The 26022-nt window shown below is 36.5% G+C and overlaps 1 protein-coding gene across 1 annotated transcript in view; it reads right to left on the bottom strand.

Moving 5' to 3' along the window:
- Window positions 1-23188: 23188 nt before the first annotated feature.
- LOC124638977 (protein bowel) overlaps window positions 23189-26022 on the bottom strand; it is a 35122-nt gene continuing 32288 nt past the window's right edge. Inside the window, exon 3 of the mRNA XM_047176160.1 lies at window positions 23189-25490. Within this exon, the coding sequence (XP_047032116.1) occupies window positions 24209-25490 (1282 nt within the window). The 3' untranslated portion in view covers window positions 23189-24208. The remainder of the gene's footprint in view (window positions 25491-26022) is intronic.

The following is a 26022-nucleotide window of genomic DNA, read 5'->3' as shown; positions in this document are numbered from 1 at the left end:
CATTTGCGAAGCTCTAGAGGAAGACGAAAATAATAAAAAGAAGAGATTGTGGGTCGAGAAAGTTCTTTCCACAACAGCGTTAGAAAAAGGCAACGACAAAATTCCTAATGTCAATTTGCTTATATGTCCGTAAGTTTTATCACCAACTGCATTTTTGTGTGTGGTTCTATGGTGGAATCAAATGAAGTAGTAAGTAATTTGGTCGCGTTCAGTCATAAAACTTTTCCGAAAAATCCTCCAACTCCCTCCAAGCCAATTTTTAATCCCCCCGCTGATCCCCCCAAAGGATTGTTCCCCCCAAAAATCCCCCGTGGGCAGAAAATACCCCCAAATTTGGGGGGAATCCCCCCAATCTGGCATCACTGCGCGGCGGTGCGGACGCGGCGGAGCGGCGGTGCGTACCCGGCGGAGCGGCGCTATTCGGCAACTGCGTCCGCGTAGCCAATCCGCGTCCGCCGTGCATAGTCGCGTAGTAAAATAATCGGCTACTGAGAGTCAGCTACAACAGACGACGTAACAGCGTATAGTCGGTTCGGTGTGAACGACAATTTCAATATATATGGAAAAGCAATAAACTGCGTAACGCGCGCTCACAGTCAGCGGCGGACAATACGTTTGGTGTGAACGATGCCTTATTGTTAGCGTATATCTCATTTTTATGATGTAAAGTCTAAAAAATTTGTTTAATGCCCTGTATAGGATTTCAAGAACGGTTAAATATGCGCTCTCCGTGATCACAGTGATTGTCAAACTTATTTACGAGGTTTGTATTATACATTTTTGTAACCTTTTAAAATGTTACCCCTAGTGAGTTTGGGATTAACTAACTTGCCTCCTTGACATAGATTGACCATGATTTTCCTCGACTGGTATGATCCTTGGTCCTGAATCAGAGTGTGAATTTTGCAAAATAACGTTTTCGTTGCGTTAATGAATATCATTCAACTTACATAATTATGTAGCCTTAATTTTAGGACTCTTTATTTAAAAAAAAAACCCTTTATTGAGGTTTATTTTCTGTCAAATGTTAATGATAAGCCCAGGGAGAGATTAGGTTATAGGTACAACATTGTCAAGCCATATCTGAGGCATAATATGTGTACCACCAACAACTTAGTCTAGCAATTATATATTAACAATAGGGTTGTTTCCTAGTATTCATTTAGTTAAAATTAAATAAATGCACCGAAAGTTCACAAAACTAGAAACACGATAAGCTATAATATATTATTTATAACTGACCATTTATTTTTTAATTAATTTATGAAATTTTAATTTTGAGCCTGTGACGTCACGCCATTAAAAACGACGAGAAGAGACCGATGACGTCATCCTTTCTATATTTGACAATGATAAGTATTTGACAGTGACAGATATATCGAAATAACCTCAGAATTAATGTTTTGTTTATTTGCTTCTGTGAAGTTCTGTGTGTTAATTGCATTTAAGTGATACAACTGCTAAAGAATTATGGAGAAAGGATTTATGAAAGCTGATAGTTCCAATCTGCCAAGAGTAGACTCTTTTATGGTCGCTCAATTCTTTGCCAATAACCAAGATTTTTATTCAGCGGTACGTGGATGAACAGTTTATTTAGAGCACTAATGGTCGTATTTCCACAGTCTCGCACAACACAAACCTTGTAGACATTCATTTAATTTAAGTTTTTTGAAAAAGCATCAAATCTTTTCGAACGCGGACACAAACATAACCTCAACATAAATAAACACAAACTTTACGTTTCTTTGCACCATTTCATTTTTCCGCGTACACAACTCAAAACATTTGAGGTATTTTATTTTTGTGCAAATGTATAAAAATAATCTATATGTATAAAATATTATAGTTTTTGTAGCTATTTTATAAAAATACATTATTAAAATTAAGAAATCCATTAGTTGGTATGTTAGTTTTTTCTAGTTAGATGTGCTTTAAAATGTAAAGGAATGAATAGACAACGTTGACGTCACAGTCACGTGATCTAGCGTTTTCTGAGCAATATTTTAAGACAAATAGAAAAACATGTAATACATAAAAAATAAAAAGATTTGAGACGAAAAATGAAAGAGAGGGTGATCTTAAAATTATTTAGAAGCTATCTAAATAGATTTCCGAAAATTGGAAACAACCCTATTGCTTGACTAGCACAGCAGCGATGCACAGTTTAAATCATATTTCAAAGGTTTAGAACCTCAGACCGAATACAATACATCGACCGGCCGCCCAGTCCGCTGTGACAAAAAAAAACTTTCCTCTCTGGCCGTCAGACGACGAGTGACTTACCGGCTATTTGTTTTTTTAGGCTGCCCCGCGTACGATAAAATATTTTTTGTGGCAGTAGCTCCCTAGGGATGGGAGTGTATCGATGAATTTTGTAATCGATAAGAAAAGGGTTGGTTGTATCGATAGCTTTTTCTTATTTTTGAGAGTTAAATATTTCTGGAGTGCCTAAAATTTTGCTTTGCTGTTGTTGTTATTATTAGAAAGAATTATGTTGTAGTTACCGTCAAGACTATTAGGTTTAAATAAGTTCAGGTATTCAATTTTACTTCTACCAAAGACAAGGATATTTGCGGATTGTCATCCTCAAGTAGTCCAACGAAGCCTAAAAAAATATTGCTGCTCTAAAATAACACAAATTTCACAATATTCCTAGCACAGACTATCAAACTTTTATTTCCAAACAGTGCAACTAGAAAAACAAATACAATCGATAATAAAACACGACACCTTGACAGATATCGATATTTCATAAGATTGAAACTGTCGATACACTATCTCGACTTATTCTTTTTGGACGCACTATGCCATTGTTTGTAGACAAGGACAGATAGCAAGGAGTGAATTATGTGAGTGTGAAAGAGATAGAGTATCTCAAAAAGAAGGAAGAGATGCTGTTAATTTTCCATTTCATTAGAATACAATGAGAGATTTTCTTTGTTAATTTTCCTTTTTTGAACTTTTAATGGAAGCTGTAATAGGGATCTTTTAGTTGTTTTTAATAAATAATTGACTAACCGGTTTTCTAACTAGAGATAGTTTGACATTTCTTGTATGGAGCTAATATCAAACTTCTATTTATCTTTCTAGTAAGCAAATCAACAGATAAGTGGAATATTAGGAATGGCTGTAAGGCATTGTCGTGATGATCAACGATAGATGCAGCTCTCACATTTAGAAAAAGGAGCCTTTTTTACTGTCCTTTGACCAACCTTGAATACTTTTGTCCTCATTTCTGCTGGCTGTTAGACAAAGAAGATATTACAATTTATTGCATTTTGAAATATAATATATGTGCATAGTAATCAAATCTCTTATACCTTACCGTTGACGAATAGAGATACCTAAATGAAGTTTAATTTAATCGAAACACTGATCAGTGCTTGTTACCTAGCAAGAGCTTATATTTGCCACTGCGAAACAGGTGACATTCTTATTTATCCCATGGTTTGCTCAAATTTTCAAATATTGCCATTTATCATCTCCTGAATCCTTTCCCTACTATGTTGGGTCGGCTTCAAGTCTAACCAAATGCTGCTGAGTAGCAGTGTTTTCCAAGGAGCTACTACCGATCTGACCTAATCAACCCAGTTACCAGGGCAACCCAATACTACTTCTTAAGTACATATTGCCATTATTAGCTAATAATTATTTCTATAAGAACCAATGACGCAATTAATGTTCTGTAATATAATTCTTTACACAAATACAGGTACTGAGGTAGAATATATTTTTATTAGCATTATAATGGAAGGCTGGCGCGATTCGCCATTAAACCTAGCTCGAGAAAATGGTCTGTTTCAATTCATTATATTAGTTCATACGTGTATAAGACTGAGTAGGGTGACTATGGTACAGTTTTATTTCGGCAGGAATATTTGTAGTATAATAATGGCGTCCACGGCCGATTTCAGCCACGGCGGCTGTTCTCATTTAAAGAGATCAGCCAGCTGCGCAGGACATATTATAGTGCACGAGCATTTGCGCAGACACAGGTGCACTCCCTATTCCTTCACTCTCAAAACCCGATGGGACGAATATAGGTATAGTAAAAGAAAATTGTATTACAAGTTTTGGTAATCTGAGGTTAGAAAGATACCTACTTGATATGTTTTCAATCTTCCTTCTATTTCTTGGTCAAACACCAACATTTACCATTTTAACCCATTTAAGCAAAAATGTGTTTAACTGTATAGGAGTATTTTAATGTAACATCATGTTTAAAGAATGCTTTTAAAAATCTGACAACTTCATGACCAAATTTGACTAGATATAAAAACTTAAATACTTTATTTCCCATAGTTACAGGAGTTTTATAATAAATAATTACAAGGGTCGATAGAAAATATTATCTTCCGTTGCTCAAAAATCATGGTATCAGTACGCAAGCTGCAGCATAGGCGGTCTGCGGCATAAAGGAACCAAACTGGTTTGTAGCCTGGATGCCGACGCAAGTGGGGACTGCAGCGGTATAGTTAACGTGTTGAGTGTTGGCCACTAATATAATAATAAACAATATACGTAGATATATTTTTGACTCTTTGGAATTTTCACAGAAGATCGAGAGGTGTGTAGGCTAATTGGAGAGTCCTTTTCCCAGGGAGGATAGTCCAGGCTAGAAAGAAAAGACATTTCTTGTGTAAAAATTTTGTTGTTTTCCTATCTCTTCTTTTTACTTGTGTTGGGATCAGATGGGATGTATTTATGTATACTACAGATATTCGTTTCTTACCACACTTTTGAGGTATTTTTTCAATAACTACATTTCGTTTCAATCCTAACCGATTAGGTAGATTTTCCTACAACATCTTAAAGAGAAAAAAATCAAATGAAATACTGGATATTTTGTTTTAATGAAATAACTTTATATACCCGCCCTATGCCTGACTAATGTACCAAATAACAAGAAAGCTAACAAAACCAAACAAACTATGTGTCACATAATTTTTAAATCCTAGATTACTTTATTCAGCTCGATTTCATCATAAATCAACAAATAAATGAAAAATAATAAAATCTTTTTTTGGCCAATGTCAAATAAACGTACTACATAGATTATTGGGTGCATTCTGTACAAATCATAAAACTTGATTAAAACTTCAAAAGTTTATAACGCAATTAGTTTTATGTTGCCGAATGAGTATCTGTTCTCTGTTTTTTGAAATTTTGTTTAAACTAGCTGGTCCATGCGTTTTTACCCGCGGCCTCATGAACCTATCCGTAGTCCGTACTAGGATAACATAGGTGTCCCCCACTGTATCAAGCATAAAACGTAGATAGATAAACCACGTTTTTCTGGTGACCAGTTGCGTCGACACTCATCATCATAAAGCCAATTTTGACGGCAGGTTGTTGAACAAAATGACTGTCAACGAATAGCTAAATAGTCTTTACCGACTACCTCTAATACTATTTCTAGTTAACACATGGAAAATGAACTAAAAATATTGTAAAAAACGATTAGCACCTCAAAAAGTAAGTGCTCCTATTTCCTTGGCGTCGTGGCTCTACTCAGTACGAAGTTTTTCTTATCTGAAAATAGTAAAAATCTGGCAACAACTTGTCTTAATCATTTCCCATTTAAATATTTGATTTTAATGGTAGCTTTTTGTTTTAATTTTTTTTGAAGCGTGTTTTCTTCTGAAGATAGTATAAAACTTCAACATGACTCAAAAGAAGAACTGTTTCAAATCTAATGAACTCTTTATACCATTGAAAGCAAAAATGAAACTTTCTCAATTGCGTTCGAATTTTAAAGCATTCCATTTCCGAATTGAATAAAAAAATGGCAGTCTTTCACCGCACTTTATCGAATCGAATCGCGAGCCGAACGCAACCGAAATGCGCCGAACGGCCGAAATGTAGCGAGAGTTCGCGTGTCATTCGGCCGTAACCGTATCTTCGGTAGATAAAAGGGTCTCTTGGACCGTTTTAATTAGGCAGTAGAATGTATCGGATGCCTGATGGCTCTGATAGGGTTACCCGTGCTCCGTGCGGTATTGGAATTTCGTTGCGATTTTTTTTGCCTGTTTGTTTATACCCGTTTTGTTTTTTTGGCAATTAGTGTGAATGTTGTTTTTATAAATGTATTTTATGGGCACTTTTTAAGAAGGCTGATAGTATGATCTTAATGGAAGGACGAAATTTAAATCACTTTACTTGGGCCTTGATTTAATTCGTGTCAATATTTTGGGCATATGTATTTAGTCATGCACGAGAAATCTGTATTTGAACATTTAACTTCACGATATTTTATCCGTAAGTACTTGAATGTTTGAGGAACGATTAAATTCAACTAAGAATAAAAGAACTAAGTTTATGGACACTCACGTATTTACTTCCCTAAATACAATTTTACCACAAAATAATTCAACAATCACCTCCGTACTTCCTCAAGAACAGTGTTGGTATTTGTACTTCCTCAAGAACAACATTGGTATTTGTACTTCCTAAAGAACAACGTTGGTATTTTGATAAAGAATATCAGCAGTCAGTTGTCAACCCTGCCGCAGTGTGGTACGTAACTGCCTGCGATCGGCTGGACAGTGCCGTTCAGCTAATGCGTACCTATACGCGGTACGGAATGACTTTGCAAACTTTAGACTTAAGTACTTTTTACTTATTTTATATTTTTTTCCTAAGTACGCTGTTCTAGGTAAAATTATTAATCTCTAATCTACCGTTCTCTTCATCAGTCATTAAGGGTGCGACTACACGGTGCATGTAGCTGGAGTAAATTAACATGCGCAAGTGACAAGAGCACGCGGGTTGGTATTAAGCTTTGGTATATGCGCGAGTCGCTGGACCCGCACGTTTTTAAAATGCATGTAACTTGCGCATGGGCCTCTACATACGCAAGCTTCTCGCACCGTGTAGATGCACCCTTAAATTGAAAAGAAGCAATTTCTGAAACGTCAGTTTTGGAGCTGACATCCTAATCAAGGTACAATCTAAGATCCGTTATTATGACATTTTTATTATATAAAAATACAAATCTTTCTATCAGTTTTTACTTATCCACATAAGGAAAATATTATGTAACTTTTTATATTATCAGTTTATATTTACCTATAAGGAAATTATTACAGTACTCATGTGACAATGTAACCTATTCTGTCTATTGCTAGTGGAAAAATTACTAATTTAAACCAGTTAGGCATACTTTATATGTACGCGTAGATTTCTATCAACAAAATATTTTAACGTAAACAAAGTTATTTCTCAGAAACTATTCAAGTCTATCTTATCAACTAATTAATGGACAAGAATCAGGAAGTTGTTAATCAAAGTGATTATTTAATAGAATATTTTATTATTAATAATAGAAAGATGGGTCTAATTCTTACACTAATTCTCACTAATGGTGATAGTGCTCAATTAGATTAATACATTTAATATATCGAGGTTGTTGACTCTCTCGTGTCCTTTTGATCTCGGCTGTCATTTAAACATCTTTGGCAGTAGTTACGGGTAGTTAGAAGCCAGAAAATCTGACAAACAGTCCTTGGGTTGCCTAGGAAACTGGGTTGAGGAGTTCAGATAGGCAGTCGCCCCTTGTAAAACACTGGTACTCAGCTGCACACGGCTAGACATAATACAAACATAATTGAGAATAGGCTAGACAGATGATTTTGATTGACGTCTCGGTTTTATTTCATGGGAATATTTAGATCAAAGTTACGTTACCTATTTAATATCGATAATGCGCTAACACAATCATAGATGATAATCTAAAGTAGCGCCATTTGGCGCACTATAAGTAAATTTGGAGTAACTTATCACTGCATAGTGAATTTGATAATGATTTTAGCGAGAATTTTTGATACTAAGTATGTCATTAATGTACATAGTACTTTATGTTTAGTTATTATCCAATCAGATAAGGGGCGCCTAAAGATAGTTAAATGTGTGGGTTGCGGTTACGTAAACTGGCAGCGTTAAAATATAATTATGATGCAAATCGAATGCAATTATTATTACTTTGTCACTATAGGTATATTGACAGCTCATGCTAATTGCTCATAGGTGCTGGATATGATTAAGCTATCGGTAGCAGGCCTCTTTTATCGCAAGAATTATAATTATTATGCATGTTATTTTTCTCAAGATTATTTTCAATAAATTCAATTGTTCTAAAAAAAGCTACCAATAGATACCAAATCCTTAGTACTTTATCCCTCAGTACAAGCTAAAATAAAATTCATCCACCTATTTTATTTTTCACAAAAGAAAAACACATATAAAAAAAGAATGGCCCACAAAAATGTTCCCAATCTCCCAGTTTTCGCGTCAGTACAGTCGAGTCCAGTTGCAGGCGGGCGCACCGGACAATGCGACCAGTTTCGCAGATCGGCGATAGCGACCAACCGGCCGATAGTATTTCGCTATGCGGCCCCAGTTTGAAATAACATACAGGCAAACTAGAAGTACTAGTAATATCACTACATAGTATAAAGCAGAGTCGCTTTCTGTCCCTATATCAATAAGTCGAGTTGACAACCTCGATGGCGCAATGGTCACCATGCCGGACTGCCGAACCTGAGGTCCCGGGTTCGATTCCCGGTTCGGTCGACATTTGTGTGATGAGCATGCTTGTTGGCCGTGGTCTGGGTGTTACAATATGTTTTTATATATCTATATATGTAGCTATATGTAGTTTATCAGTTGTGTTAGCACCCATAACACAAGTTAATAAATAACTTACCATGAGGCTAACCGACCGTGTGTTCAAAAAGGTGTCCCAACATTATTTATTTATAAGTCCATTTGTACGCTTAAATCTTCAAAACTACGTAACCAATTTTCTTGCGGGGTTTTTTTCATAGATAGAGTGATTAAAAAGAAAGGTTTATATGTATGACTAAATCCATTAAATAGTGGGAAAATACTGTTATTGCATGCGAAGTCGGGGTGGATAGCTAGTTAATATTTTTAGGTCACTGGAACTTGAAATAATATTATCGATGAGCTATTGTTCCAATACATGGTTTTAGAATGCTTTGAGTGATTGAGTAACTTCAGGCAGACCTATAATCTTGATATTTTGTGCATGTAAGTTATATTGTATGAATTAAACGTGTTCTACAATTTATTTTGTAAAGGTCAGTGGATTCTGGTGAAGTTTGAAAATGTATTTATGGGATATCTATCCCAGAAAATCACTTGTCTTGTATCTTATGATCTTACGTCCAATATAGTTAGAGAAAAGGTCTTCTACAGCTACTAAGGAAACATCTGAAAACAAAAATCTTTACCAGAATTTAGGTGCATGCATCTTGAAGTCCATAAATACCTATGCATAGTTGGCTATTTGCATTAGGTTTATATTGCGGTAGTTCATTTCATTCATTTAAAATTCTCCTTTCATTACAAAATGAGCTTACTGTCCCTCCCTTCCACATAACCCGTTTACCGTCCAACTTTATAATATTGGTAAAATGTCAGACCACCTGTTTGTATCTGGGAGAGTTTCTTTTACACAAGACTCGATTTTTTATCTAACTTATTGAGCCGATATGTGGGGGTCACAAAATAAATTCCATGTGTATTTACATTTCCAAGTGTACATTTCTTCAAACTGTACATACATAGGAGGCTTAGACTATTTGATCAACCGGAGACTCCATTACTGTCCCCTCTGCCGAAGGCGAGCCTACTCGTAAGTATATATTGTGTGCATCAAGTTTATGCTTGTGTTTGTCAATATTGTCTGTGTGCGTGCGTAACGACGTGATCGAAAATGCATGATGAGTAAGCTATCACCATTTGTTGCTTTGCCTCGTCCCTCGCACGCAAATTTTGCAGACTTTTTCACATAGAGATTTATTGTAACGGTGACTCTAGTCCAGATGGTGCCATGTTCTAAGTTCGAGGCGTATCTTAATGATTTGTTAGTACATCTGGGTTTGTGCTAATAATGTTATACGGGTACTGAGATCACCTATATGCGGCGCAATTGTTGATAATGCAATGGTTTTGTGGAGGCGGTTATTGTTTACTGTATCTGATCGTGATCGTTTACTGGCGGTCATTATTGTCTCTTCATACACCGCTATAATGTTCGTTTGTTGGGTTACGGCTTGCATTGTGTCTTTGGTAATGATTGTTGCTGTGATTTTAATGGGTTTGTTAGTGGGATGTTTTGAGTAGATTCTTCTGGTATTCAATCAAATATGCCTGTGATTGATCACACTATTATTAGATATCTACAGCTGAATGTTTTGACTCTTCCATGCAAAAAATACAAAACAGATTTTGATGAAACTTTTTAGTACAGTTTAGCTCATACATTAGAAAAACACACAGGCTACATCACGGAGGGCAAAATAACTAGTTATTGATGTAAGATCTTGATGTAAGTTTGTATAGATAGATCTATGTTTAGATACTTTTACCCAATACCCAAATTAGATTTCAAATACCTCTATATTCAAAAACTTGTTTTAGCCAAAAGAAGATAGAATTGAAGCGGACATCATCCCCGTAAAAAGTGTAAAGTCCCCCGTAAAGTCAATTCCCATATAGCATATCTATACTAATATTATAAAGAGGAAAACTTTGTTTGTTTGTTTGGTTGTAATGGATAAACTCAAAGACTACTGGGCCGATTTTAAATATTCTTTCACCATTAGAAAGCTATATTATCTGCGAGTAACATAGGCTATATTTTATCCCAGTGCGGGCAGCCCCCACGGGACGAGGGTGAAACCGCGAGAAAACAGCTAGTTTCACAATATTGTTGCAATGTTCAAAACCCAAAAAGCCAGTGACATCACACTCCAACACAGCTTTCATTGAATCACATTCCCGGATTTACAATACTACCTACTATACTGAACAATCGTAAATCTAGGGCGTGCTACGCATACTGAAACAAATGACGCGAGCTGACGTTTTTATTTCTTGAGCAGTGGGAAACCCATATAGGTAACCTAAGCCACTGGTTTGGACGTGATGAGAAAGCTTAGTGTTGGGGCAAAATGGCAAAAAAATGGGATGGTCTTGGTGACGTTTAAATAGGTGAGACAGGTAGAGTTGCTTGCAGGTACTTCTAACAAGAAAGTTCCTAAAGGGTAAAATTTGGGAATTTTCTAAGCAGAAAAAAAATCTGATTGGCAATTAGCTTTTTTCAGTAAGTTTAGCAAATTAGAATGATTCACGAATTACAGAAAAAAATGTCTATAACTATTGTCAAGTAAGTATCTGGTTTTAAGACGTATCTACTAATTTTATAAAGTTTGAATAGTTTCTGAGATTTTGAACTATTTGAGAAAAAAACCTTGTTGGCTCATTTATCGACTATGACTATTACATGCATACTAGATATATGTATATCTTGACGTCTATTGGGTGCTATCAGTAGAATAATTTCAAACCAAATAAGTAAAACACCAAATGAGTAGACAAGTAAAACTGCAGTAAATCATCATCCTCCGAGCCTTTTCCCAATCATGTTGGGGTCGGCTTCCAGTCTAACCGGATTCAGCTGAGTACCAGTGCTTTACAAGAAGCGACTGCCTATCTGACCTCCTCAACCCAGTTACCCGGGCAACCCGATACCCCTTGGTTAGACTGGTGTCAGACTTACTGGCTTCTGACTACCCGTAACGACTGCCAAGGATGTTCAATGACAGCCGGGACCTACAGTTTAACGTGCCATCCGAAACACAGTCAATGGTGTCTAAGATATACTTAGAAAGTACATACAAACTTAGAAAAGTTGCATTGGTACTTGCCTGACCTGGGATCGAACCCGCGCCCTCATACTTGAGAGGTTGGTCCTTTACCCACTAGGCCACCACGACTTTAAAAAATAAAACTGCAGTAAATACTTACTTAAAATAATAAACTCAGAAAGTAACGAGGCTCGTCACTCACGTCTTGATTAAAAACCTGAACGGAATACTTACATAAACTTCATGATTCATACGAGTGTATACGCAAAACTTTGGCTCCTTGTTAAGTTTTTACTACTTCGACGAACAATTTAATGCAGTTTTATTAAGGTAAAGTCAAAACAAATTCCTTGAATTTTCCCTGCATAGTAGAATCTACTGTACTTACTTCATCTGTCTTGTCTTCTTGTCTACTTTCTGTGATCATTCTTACGCGTCCGATTTACCATCTGACTACATCAGATGCAGGTATGTGTACGAAATACGATAATTGCTATCCTTGTTTACGCTATTTTTAAAGTTTTCATATCGTTCTGAACATTTTTACAATCGTCAATTTCTTTATACTTTTTGCCGTCGGTCAAATCAGAAATAGTTTCATTTAGGCACTTTGAACAACTGGGAACTGGGATCTTTTTGTAATGCCATGTGGTTATTGACAGTTACGTCCCCACTTGCGTAAACCATGGAAGAGTCCTAAATGAGCTTCACATGCTTACCAGGTTGTACGCTTAGAAGGACTGGACTGACCACATAAAACAATTGACTGTGAAGTCACCTCTTTCAAAACGGAATTCAAAGAGGTGGTCTGTTTGGAAATCACAACCACAAAAGAACTTGTACTGCATATGAAATCTGATGATTCAGTAAGAACTTAGCCAAGCAGTCTAGTACTTCTTCGAAGTAACTTCGCAAGTTACATGTAAATTTTAAAGATAAGAAGATTAGGTTAGTGGAACTTTTGAAAGCAGACATAGGGTGGAATATTAAAAGACAGCCCATGAAATCTTTGACGTGCATCCAGAAGGAGCCGATAGAAGACGATTTACACCGTGTTCTTTTTATTTACATTCTTTTATTTTTAAGAGCAATAACCCTAGTCGCGAAAACAAAACTTGCAAAACCAAGTCCTTGAAACGCAACACGTCCAATATTCTACAGAAGCTAATGTAATAAATTTCCTGCCTCTGCAATACTTCAAACTGAATAAGCAATGTATAAAAATAACTAATAAATAACATGTCTTAAATAGTTACAAAAAACTGTTATTCTTAATTATTGCTAATTGCAGCAAAAACATATCCGCTTCCTAATTTTAGTCCGTTCCGTTGGGGGGTCCAATTATTTTATCTAAATAGTTAATAGTGCGATCATTATTTGGGCAAAACACAAAAAAACCGTGTAATTTTAACTGGAATTAAATCGAGGCAGACCGGAAATAAAACTGCATGTTTTATAAGGCACAAATATTTTTATCAAATTGTTTTAATAGTTCATGTAGTTCCGTGTTGAAATGTAACCTTCTGATGGTTAATTGTTTACGTATTTGGTTTTTGCCATACAATAGCTTCAAATTCTGATAAGAGGAACAACTTTTTAATCGTTTTGAATGACTCTTTCTCTTTGCGCAACATTTAAGAAAAGACATAGACTTCTTTTTATCCGGGTGCAGGAAGAAGTTTCTCCGGGACTCGTGTAAGACCGTTTGAAACAGTTCATTAGTTATAAAAAATAAGACAGGTTTTTTAGAAAGATATTTTGTGTACAGTTTACCCTCAACGGAAATGGCCTAGTGCGCTCTACTGAAATCTTTATAAAATCTACAAAAACTTTTTTACAAAAAAATTAAACCGACTTCCCAAAACACTAAAAAGCAAAAAAAAAACTATTTTTAGGTGCATCGGCATAGAATTCGGTGTCTAATGGATGTTACTAAGTTAATTTTGCCACCGACTTCTATGCCGATGCACCTAAAAATAGTTTTTTTTTTGCTTTTTAGTGTTTTGGGAAGTCGGTTTAATTTTTTTGTAAAAAAGTTTTTTATTTAAAGCTTTTCAGTGATACGTATAGTTGTCACTATCCATACAAGTGGGAAGTTCTCATCAATACAAAGAATATAAGTCCAAATACGAGGTATTTTACATATTCAGTTGTCGAGTTCCCTCGACTTTCTCTGGTCTCCATCATCAGGTCAGCTTCAAACCTTCACTGTTGCAAAGGTCTTGTCAATACAAATAATTTAAGCCCAAACACGAGGTAGTTTACATATTCAGTTGTCGAGTTCCCTCGACCCTCTCTGGTTTCCATCATCAGATCAGCTCCAAATCTTCACTGTTGAATAGTGCTTTTAGGCGTACACCTGAGTATCAAGTTTTTACCCTATGTATGCCTACAACTTTCGAAGGTTGCCCTCGATTTCTCAGGGTTTCCATCATCAGATCCTGACCTGATGACTATGGGACCAACTGGCAGCTATTCCGAGTCGAACAAAAAAAGAATCACGTAAATCGGTCCATAAACCTCGGATTAATCGATGTACATACATATAAAAAAAAAAAAAAAAAAAAAAACATACCGGCCGAATTGATAACCTCCTCCTTTTTGGGAAGTCGGTTAAAAATATAATTTAGTATATTCAAAGAATGTAACAAATATTTCTAACAACAAGTTAGCGATTAAAAGTATAACTGCCGGCGCCACTAGGATTTTAGCATGAAGCCGATCCCTATCGTGAGACACCCACGTAGTGTCACAGTTTAGGCTTTTAGGGTCCATTAAATGGCATACAAAAGCTTTATTTACAATTAGCCGTTTCTCACGGTTCTACCCACGTCCCAGGAATACAACTTCCCACAGCTGGATGAAAAGAAAGTATATCCCGTGTCCCGATACTTAGAGTGGTGAATATTTCCTCACCAGTTTTATTACTGTTACAGCCTTTCTATTGTCACAATAAAAAAAAACAAGAATAAAAACTTTGCGTGACGTTCTGTGTACAAAAAATAATCTAACAAATTGTATTTTATACCTACAATAAATAAATTGCTCATGAAGCAAGCAGTAAGCATTCCTATATGCAGATAAGACAACATACATGACTTTTATTTGCGTTATTACAATAATATTATAGGCACATAATAGTAAAAGAAGCCAGAAAGGGTCAAATGACATTATAACATGTACATGCATCGTTATAAGTTAGTAAAGCTGTAAAAAGTACGCACGTACAGTCAACTTCAGGTCAGTGGTAATAGTTTTATAGGAAAATCGTACTTATTACTATTGAGTTAAGGTGCATGACAGTTACCACTAATGTGCAGTTTACTGTACATGCATCGTTATAAGTTACCAAAGCTGTAAAAACTACGCAAGTACAGTCGCAAACAGGTGCATTGTACTCAAGCGATTAATTCGTAGACTGCATATCGTGAAAGGCCTTGAACGGTACAGTCATGATCAAAGATTATCGTTTTATGCTATGAAATCGGTATCAATAAAACTTCTATATTTTAAATGATCCTCTTTGCGATTGATTGAACGCGATGGCGCTTTCACTTTGCGTACAGCGAATTAAAATATCTGACATTTGGGTATCGTAAAAATATTTTTGTTACTTTAGGGTACCGTTGCTATTGTTGTTTTGTTATAAATGTTGGTAATCCATCAATCTACGTTTACAAAAATAGCAGGGCTTGTCTTCCAAAATATTCTGTCACTTTGATACACGATAATAGTTTGACTAACTTTGAGTAACATAGCCGAGTTTTCCATGGAAAATTATAGGCTTCTTTTGATCCGACTGCGCCGAATTCTCTCCGTAAACAGGCGAAACTGTAGGAAACATGTGAATATAGAATGTGTTATTTCTTTACCTGGAATAAAAAGCTGTCATTAATAAAATAAAATTATTTTCCAATAAGCACATTCATAAACAGTCAAAATAACATTTAAAAAAATTGCGACATAAATATCACAAAAACAAAATCGCAACTGCAAACTTACGGAACCCACTCGCATCACATTTTATTACGCTTTTTTGTATATAAGTCGGCGGGCCATTTGCATAAAGTCGCAAGTAGCACTCCGGTCGACGGTGGTTCGCGCCCGTCGTAAAACCGACGACCATAAAAGAAACACCTTTTTGCTTATAAAAGATGTTGTTGTTTTGCACTGAATTAATATATGTGACTGTATTATCTTAAACAAGAGTTTGTGTAAAGTGGTAGTTTGTGGATGTTCTACTGGGAAAGGTTTTGATGTTCAATAATGCTGTGCATTTTACATGAAGTTACAAATATTAAATCTATCTGAAAAATATTTTTAGGTGCATTTCTGTGTTGCATGATCTTACATGCCTGTCAAGACAATTGAAATACACTGTACTGTATATACCTACTAGATACGTGAAAATTAGAATATCTAATACCTACTCAATTATTCATGTCTACTAATTTCATAAATTGGCTTAATTATTCCCTCATCATAAGTTCTATATCCAATAATAACTTAGAATATCAAGAAAAGACTAAACTTATTTTTATCTAGTTTCGTACGTACCTGACCATTGGAGCAGCGGTTCCCGAATTCTTTTGGCTTCGGAACCCTTTTCGTTTCACCATTTTTCGGCGGAACCTTAGCTTAAGTAAGAAGTAAACTAAAGACGTAAAAACACTTAGGTACGGCTCGTGGCGCGTGGTAGCGCACCAAATGGTTATATGGTTAGAGACATATTCATTATACTCAGGCGTAGCATGCCTATCTGCCGCACGGGCCAGAAAACAATTTAACCGCCCTTGAATTAGTGTATTATGTGAATAGTTTTCAGTTTGAAGACTGACAAAGTAAACGCAACAAGGAAATAGATTGGGTTTGTACAGGTGCGAGGCGAGCGAGCGCGATTTTTTTTAACTAAAAGAAGAAGTTTCAAGCACCCGCTAGCATTGAAAGAAATTCAATGGTAGCCGGTATCGCGAGCGAAGCGAGCGCGATTTTTTTTTAGTTTAAGTACCTACACAAAATAAATAAAACCACTGTAAATTAATAAGGTCTCAAAAAGTACAATATCCACACAAAAAAGCAAATGCAAATGAATAATCAGCTAGCGAAGAAAGCGCTATATTGCTTTTTCTGAACCAGAGGAATAAAAAATAAACATCAAAGAAATCTCGACGGTAGAGCGCGAAATTTTTTTGGTGTTGGATACTTGAACAATTAAACGTACATAAAAGCATCACACGTAACATTTTTCGGATTCGCGGAGGTGCAAAAATTGGAAATAATGTCACACTTTGATTCATGGTAAAAATAGCCACTGGAAATACTCGTATGCCGTGTCATTTCACGTCCTGTCAAATGTATCAAAACGTATAATCCTGGCGATGAAATAAGCCCAAAAAATGCGGTGATTTTTGTCCGACTCGCTACCTACTTGCAGATTGCCGAAGACCGAGGTATTAAGTTAATCTACAATTTGTAAACAACGGAATTAAATTATCTGCTGCCGTGGCCTTCCCCCGCCACTTGTCGCGAAAGTACGAGACTAATGCCCATTTTCACCAACAATCTCTTAATCTAAGTGCCACTTAGAATAAGGGCTCTCCCAATTTTGACATAAATAACTATGGATAAGGGATACCTAAACTTTGGTGAAAACGAAATTCTTATTAAGTGTTCCGTAAATGCTCTTAGGGGATCCCTTAATTTAGGTATTTGTTGGTGAAAATGGGCATTACACTCCCGAGTGGTACCCACCTACATGGTGCCTAAATGGAATTTTAGAATGCAATATTTAAAACAATTTAATTGAGAATATATGATAATTTAATATTGTCAAAAGTGAAACGATTTACCATATGGAAATCTTGAATTTTCCACGGAACCCCTGAGGGCCTGTCACGGAACCTCAGGGTTCCGCGGAACCCCATTTGGGAATCGCTGCATTGGAGAAGTCAATGAACTTTATCTTTTCTATCTTTAGCCGAAGAAAGAAGTTTATTGTCCTACGCTATTAAATTGGTATCAAGTCTGCTTTTGTTGATGATTGTAATCTTGCCAACTTGGTTTTGATCACTTCATAGTCACATTTACATCATCTGCCTAGCGTTTTTCCAGCTTTATTTGAGTCTCACTTCATAGTCACATTCACATCATCATCTACCTAGCCTTTTTCCAATTATATTCTAGTTGGTTCCCAGTCTAACAGGATGCTGTTGAGTGCCAGTGTTTTACATGGAGTGACTACCTATCTGACCTCCTCCACCCCTTTACCCGGGCAACTAGACACCCCTTCGCAGGACTGCCAAAGATCTGATAATCAAATGACATATTTACTGGGATCCACCAATGTAACGTGTGTTTAGTAACACGGATGAAATGATCGCCCATCCACGGACAAACCGCGCGAAGGTTTTCTTGATTAAACTTTATGATCGATTGATTCGTGTGGCTGTTATTTAGCCACTTTATCGTGCCAGATTATACTCCATGTATGTATCTAAACCCTTCCTAAGTACCTAATATGCATACCTACGTATTTTACCAGTTCTTATTATATAAATTAAACAACTTACAATAACAGTAGTGTTGAATTAATCGACCAATTATTGTCAATGTTCAACAGCCACTCAATATAGTAAATGCATTGGTAATATAATAAGCATGTCCTACCTACTACTAGTCAAAGTCGCTGCCTAGTGAATGAGATAGGTGTGTAAAACCTTTTTGCAAAATAAATAGAATGATGTCGATACCGTGATCGGTTCATTATGAATTTCTTTATGAAGTTTTTGCGATTTTAGTTATTTTATTTATATGAGAGTTCGCCCATTAAACTCAAATAAATAAGGGAGTGTGTAAGGACGTACATTGAGAAGTATATCGTGATAGTGATGATGATGATGATGATGTCCTCCTAGCCGATAATCGGCTACGGCGGCTGTTCTCATGTAAGGAGATTAGCCAACTACGCAGGACATATTATAGTGCACGAGCATTTGCGCAGACACAGGTGCACTCACTATTCCTTAACTCTCATAGCCCGATGGGACGGTAATCCGACACGACCGGAGAGAGATCAGGCGCAGGACCGACATTTACGTGCTCTCCGATGCACGGGTGTATCAATCACCAGCTTCCAGGCTCCGGGCTGCTTTGTGAAAGTCTTCTAAAACACACAAAGCGATTTCGGCCCGACTCGGGAATCGAACCCGAGACCTCGTGCTCAGCAGCCGCACTTGCGACAGCTAGACCAACGAGGCAGTTATCGTGATAGTACCTACATAAGGAAGCACTTAAGGAGTAATTTCATAAGGAGACACGTAAGGGAGTATATAAAAGAGTTAATAGGGATAGCGTACTAGGAAGTACAGAGTTCAGAAGATACAGCAAACACATGGGATAAATTCCGTTTTACTATCAGAAAGAAGTCCCATCAAACAACAATATTAATATTTTTTTTCTATTTACCTGTTTATATTTTGGAACAATCATTAATTTAGGGCCTTGCAGTGACGTAACATTGGCTCAATGACATCATAAGGCAGCTGGCTCCACCAACTTGTTACATTTAACATAAATGATTATTAGCCCGGTCAAAATAGACATTTGAAATAACAAAAATTCCCACAAAGCTGATTTTTGGTGGAGAGCTAGATTTGATCATTATAAATAAAATACTAAAACTCCCCATCGATCCCATGTGTGCGTCAAAAGTTATTCGAGGTCAAATGTCAAAATGTTTGGTTTTTTGTGTTTTTTTCGAAAACGGTAAGTTTTATCAAAAAAATACATCAGACCAAAATTGTAGATTATAAAATTTTCTACAAGAATGGCATGAACAGTTTTCTCATAAATCTTACCATTCCTGAGATATCGCGATTCAAAGAGTCACACTACACATGATATGCACATACAAGCCACGTATGTACGACGGCTGCCTTTAAGTTTTGTCGTTTGAAATAAGTATAGACAATCTAATAGGGTAATTCCATTTATTGTTTTTCAGAGAATTCTCCGCAATATTTAATGCACTTTTGCATGCATTAAACCCAGTTCTTGAAATATTTATTCCATTCTGAAGTGGGGGTAGTCAAATTGGCCGATTTGTATGAGTCAACAGCTTTTTCAGGTGTGCTGAAACGTTTACCACGAAGACTTTACTTAATTTTGGGGAATGTAAAACAATCGTAATGCCCACGGATCCATGTTACGGTATGTTACATGTTGGTCTGCGACAATTAACTGCCGCATAGCCTCGATATTATCTTGGGTCATATGGGGTTTTGAATTACCTTCACGTGGCTTGTCTTTAAGGCTAGATTGCCCACTTTCAAATCCTAAATATCAGCGTACTGCAGTCCTAAGGCATGGTTCTGCATTACTAAACACAGAACAAAATTTTTTCAACCGCTGAAGTCGCGCACAATCCGCTTTTAAAGTGTAGAAAATTATCGCATGCTAATTTTCCTTCGACATTTCCATTTTTATCCAGAAGACTGGGGTTGGAAATTGATACATAATATCTGGACCCTATTAAAACTTTACTCCCACTTGCTCCAGAAAAACTCCTGACATTATTTTTTGCAATTGCAAAAATGATTGTAGTATCAAATCATCCTCCGAGCCCTTTTCCCAACTATGTTGAGGTCGGCTTCCAGTTTAACCGGATGTAGCTAAGTACCAGTCCTTTACAAGGAGCGACTGCCCTATCTGACCCCCTTAACCCAGTTACCCGGGCAACCCGGGTAACAATACCCCTTGGTTAGACTGGTGTCAGACTTACTGGCTTCTGACTACCCATAACGACTGCCAAGAATGTTCAATGACAGCCAGAACCTACAGTTTAACATGCCATCAGAAACACAGTCATTAGTGTCCAAGATATGATTAGAAAGTACATACAAACTTAGAAAAGTTGCATTGGTACTTGTCTGACCTGGAATCGAACCCACTCATACTTGAGAGGTTGGTTCTTTACCCACTAGGCCACCACGAGTTTTTGTATGAATCTGATAAATCTAAAACAATCACAATAATAGTTAACCCAATAGTTAATATCCATAATGACATCATATTAGAACTTGACGGCAATTATTCCCTTAAACTATCCTAAAATTGTCATGACAGTTAGTGGAGTAGGTCTACAGGGGAAACCACGATAAAAAAAAACGCGCCGAGTATACTACCTCACAGGTGGCGTGGAAATGTGTGCATGTCATGTGTGGAATATACTTTGAAGCGCGATATCTCAGGAATGGTAACATTTAGGAGAAAACTGTTAATGCCATTTTTGTATAAAATTTTATAATCTACAATTTTGGTCTGATGTATTTTTTTGATAAAACTTACCGTTTTCGAAAAAAACACAAAAAACCAAAAATTTTAACATTTGATCTCGAATAACTTTTGACGCACACATGGGATCGATGGGGACTTTTAGTATTTTATTTATAATGATCAAATCTAGCTCTCCACCAAAAATCAGCTCTGTGGGAATTTTTGTTATTTGACCACTACTTTTATGTCTATTTTGACCGGGCTATATCTTCAAGGCTATCTAACAGCGGTATACACGAATGAATCATTTTAGCAAAAAGTGACGTAAAATATTCCAAATTTTGTTACGGTTATAATTCCGATTTTGGCATAGGCACGACTGATTTTAACTACGCATATTTTGATTTTGTAATTAAAGATTTGGTCTTCAAGTTCAAGCAAAATGATACGACCTTGTATCAAGTAAGGTCAGATATAGCAGAATTACTGCTGAAATTCTTGTATCTATTGGAAATTTTCTAAGAAGCATAATTTTGAGTGATACCAGTCAAAAATAATCCACTAAAAATCTTATTTATTGGACCAGATATGAGACTTTTGAGTCATCTTATAGGTATAATTTTGCTAATTAGTATTTTCTATTTGACCAAAACTTCATCCTCATCCTCCGAGCCTTTTTCCCAAACTATGTTGGGGTGGGCTTCCAGTCTAACCGGATTCAGCTGAGTACCAGTGCTTTACAAGAAGCGACTGCCTATCTGACCTCCTCAACCCAGTTACCCGGGCAACCCAATACCCCTAGGTTAGACTGGTGTCAGACTTACTGGCTTCTGACTACCCGTAACGACTGCCAAGGATGTTCAATGACAGCCGGGACCTACAGTTTAACGTGCCATCCGAAACACAGTCATTGGTGTCCAGATATACTTAGAAAGTACATACAAACTTAGAAAAGTTGCATTGGTACTTGCCTGACCTGGAATCGAACCCGCGCCCTCATACTCGAGAGGTTGGTTCTTTGCCCACTACGCCACTACGACTATTTGACCAAAACTTAGAAGTCGTAAATAATAAATGCGTATAATTAATTAAAAACGATAAATTAGAGTGTTATTTTTTCTATTGCTAATTTTGTCGGCTTCGGCGCTTTGGCAGACATATTTCATATTCCCGACATCTTTATTGAAGCGAATTGTGTTACATTAATAAAAATATCACCTGTTGGACTTGTAATATCAGAAAATTATACATTATCGTTGCCATGGTGTGTTTTGATATGTAACCCTATAATTCATTGTTCTTTGTAAATGTAAAGGTTATTACTGCAAATAATTTGTCGGCAACGTAGGCATCATTATACAATGCTAATAATGGTATTATTTCGGTTTTAATTTTGTGGCTTTTTGTCTTGGTTTGAGGATCTGATGTTTCGTCATTTACCTTTTGCTTTACTTTTTCATACTTACTTATTACAGTAACATCTGCGATGACAATATTCTTCCTTTTCGGGTAAATCTCCAACTCTAAGTACAGGTCAATTAAATTACTGTTAAAATTCTCCTACATTCGGACATATTTATTTACGAGTAAATTAACTATCACTATTATGGCAAATATTATTAATAGACAATCTTTAACTAAATGAACTTTAAGGGCCAGTTAACTCTTCATTAAGTACGTAACTATTCAGTAAGTGACCAGGTAGTTATCATTCATTAATGGCTTAATCAAGGAAGTGGAAACATCCATTACCTTTCCTTAAGTTGCTGTCTAGCAATCATATAACAAGAGTTGGTAATCAAAGTTTAAATTATCTACTATGGCCAAGTTTCATTAATAGCGAAAAGTCCGTTGCTCATTGTTAGGAAAAGATGGTGACAATTTTGTTAGCAATATCGTCAAATGACCCCTCCTGCTGTGGCTTAGAAGAAAGAAAACGTTAAGGAAAGAAAGAGAAAACGAAAATGGCAAGAGTAAATAACCTTTATTGGATGCTTATTCTGTTTGTATTTGGTCAAAGTCAAAGTATTTATTATTTGTAAAACATAGGTAAAAAATTAAATATAGATCTTAAAATTTAAATAGTGCGCTATGTTCTGTCTATGGTGAGACGTACAAATATGGTCTGTTGCTTGGTTGGTTGGCTGCTTTGGTATTATTTATATGACATTATTCTTTCTTCATTAAAACATAAGTAAATCTTTGTTAAGGATTTTTTGGGAAAATGATAAAAAGAGGTCTTATTTGTCATCATAATTTATTAATTAATTAAGTATTATTATCATAAAAATACGAATGTACATACATAAAGTACTTCACTTAATTACATCTGAGCAACAACTATTTAATATTAAGTAGAGTCTGCGTTTTTTCACTAAATGATTTTATTATAAACACACTTTTTATAATAATGCTTTTTTTACTATAACAGTTCAGTTTTATTAACTTAATATGCAAATTCTTCAACAAATTAAAATTGTGTGCAATTTAGAATTAACAATCAATTCTCTATTTTAAAATAATTTTAATTCTAACTATAAAATAATTTATTTACATTCTAAAACACTAAATCTTAAATAAAAATCACGATTATTAATAAAACTGCTTATTGCCCGACAATACTAACATTCTCAATAATTAAATTATGCAATAACTAAATAATAAATAACAGCTGTAATAAGAACCAGTCAATTCTTAATATTTTAAATCTACTTGCTAATATAACTATAAAATAAAATTATTATAATTACAAAAATCAGCACTGATGGATTCAAACAAAAGAAAATCACACAAACAACAATTGTTTTGTTCGTCGATATCCAACAACACGACAAAATAAAAATTATTGCCTAAATATTTCTTCGATAAACTAAATTTTAAAATTTGGAGGTAAACAAAACACTGCACAAACAAACCTTATGAGATCTTTACGAAAACCAAATCCACGTTGCAAATACGTACAAACATACCTCTAGAAATTTTACAATGTGTATAATCGAAACTTGGACTAATAATACTTCTGAATTATAGTTAATCTAACATTAGGTACAAATACAATTTCATATCTTAAGTCTCTCTAGAAATGCACCTATACTTAAGTACCACTGCCTACAGAACCATCGCATTACAAAAACTCTTCATACTATGTAGCTAACAAAATAAAGCAAAACGTCTAAAGGCTAAACTTTAACGTAATCTAGTACGCAATCACATTTGCATACAGTAAGTCTTCGCAGACAGCGGCGCTTGTTCATATTTCATCAGCGTCTCATAATGTCATCTATACTAAAACCTTTCTTCGGTCCGGTCGATGTGCTCGTTCCAGGCTTCGGATTAACTGGCGGCTGTATACCAACAATGTTTTTAATTCCGCTCGTTATGAAACTCGAACTGGCTTCTTCAGGTTCCTTCTGACCATCCTTACTGTTAGTGATATGAGTGGAAGTACAGGGAGCGGTGTCCTTCGGAGGTGCATGCTTTACTATCAAGTCTTGAGCAACAGTTTGTTGCGGTCCCAATATTGGGTGAGGAACAGGACCAGCGTACATTTGAGGATGAGGCGGAGGCATGGGTAAGCCAAACTTATGATACGATGTCATTCCCAATATTGTGGGTGGCATTCCAACAACAACCTCCCCATTTCCTATCGGCGGCCGAGGCATCGTCAAGTTAGTAGGCTCAGGTGACCGACTTCGATAAACTGCTGCACAAGTCCTCACGTTTTCTCCAATATCGGGCGGATGGCTCCTCTTTCTAAATGGACTCAAGAACATTCCAGAAGGCCCAGGATCTATAGGTGGACTAGCCATTTGGCTCATTTTCGAAGGATCTGGTGGCGCAACCTGGTGAAGATCTCTCCGAATTTGTAGCTGAGGATGTCTTATTTGTTGTTCAGGAACTTCTGTATAACGCATCTCTTTCTCAATAATCTCCTCTGAAGTGTACCGTCGTTTTTCATAGAGATCTGACGGCATACGCATATGTTTCTCCTGGTGCTGGGGACGCATAGTGTAGGGACTCGCTCTGTCTCTTTGCTCGTTATGGTGGCAGTGAGTACGTTCTACCGGAGAAGGAGATGTCCGTCGTTGCGGTCTCTCTTCACTTTGCTCTCTGCCAATGCTCTCAATAGACGAAGATCGAGCTCTTCTAACGGGTGAATGTTCGGGTGATGATAGTTCAGGATCTTCGTCGTCGAATCCTGGTTCTATTGGTGAACCTGGTCTACCAATGTCTTCTTCACCTACATCAAGAACGTCGCCCGGTGGCACGTCTCCAACTGCGTGCGTCAAAGCATGTCGTCTCAAGTCACAATTTCTTCTGAATACCTTTCCACAAGAATTGCATTCGTAAGGCTTATGGTCCGTATGAGTGAGTAAATGAGTTTTGAGGTTTGACCGTTGATTGAAGCTTCGGCTGCAGACAGGACATTTGTGTGGCGATTCCTCCATGTGGAGGATTTTGTGTACCGCCAGGGTCCTCGACTGGCAGAATCCTTTCCCGCATTCTGTACACTTGAATGGCTTCTCCTTCGAATGAATGTACCTGAAACAAAGAAAGTAAAATTAAATTCCTGCACTATATTTAGCATCGTATCAGGATAAGCATGTTCCTTGAGAACGTTTTAATGATTCGTACCATAAAATATCGTGGTTTAATTAAATGTCGGAGTAGAGGCGGAGTGAATTCGAACACAAGTTTCGCTAATAATACGAAACGTGGTTTATTTATGATACACACGTAACAATACGTATCGAAAACGGGTTTTGATTGGATTTTGAGGCGTTCATTCATTAAGAGAGGAACGACCTTTTGTCGTTTTACAACGCTTATTTTATTATCCGCTACTAAAGTGAGTAGATGTCACTAGCGATAATACAATACTTGTACGGGTGTTCTATACAATGTAATAGTAAAATTTTAATGGCGGCGACCACTATACTGTTCAGACGCGCCTTGAACGTGATCCGAGTAACATGAGCCTTTAGTCTCAAGGCGAGCTCGTCGACGTCGCATGCGCTCAGTACGTACAACCTCACCATTTTTTGAAGACCTCCGCTAATTCTTTTCACTTCCC

This window comes from Helicoverpa zea, chromosome 18, assembly GCF_022581195.2.
Source record: "Helicoverpa zea isolate HzStark_Cry1AcR chromosome 18, ilHelZeax1.1, whole genome shotgun sequence".
NCBI lineage: Eukaryota > Metazoa > Arthropoda > Insecta > Lepidoptera > Noctuidae > Helicoverpa > Helicoverpa zea.
This window is presented reverse-complemented; position numbering and strand designations above follow the sequence as displayed.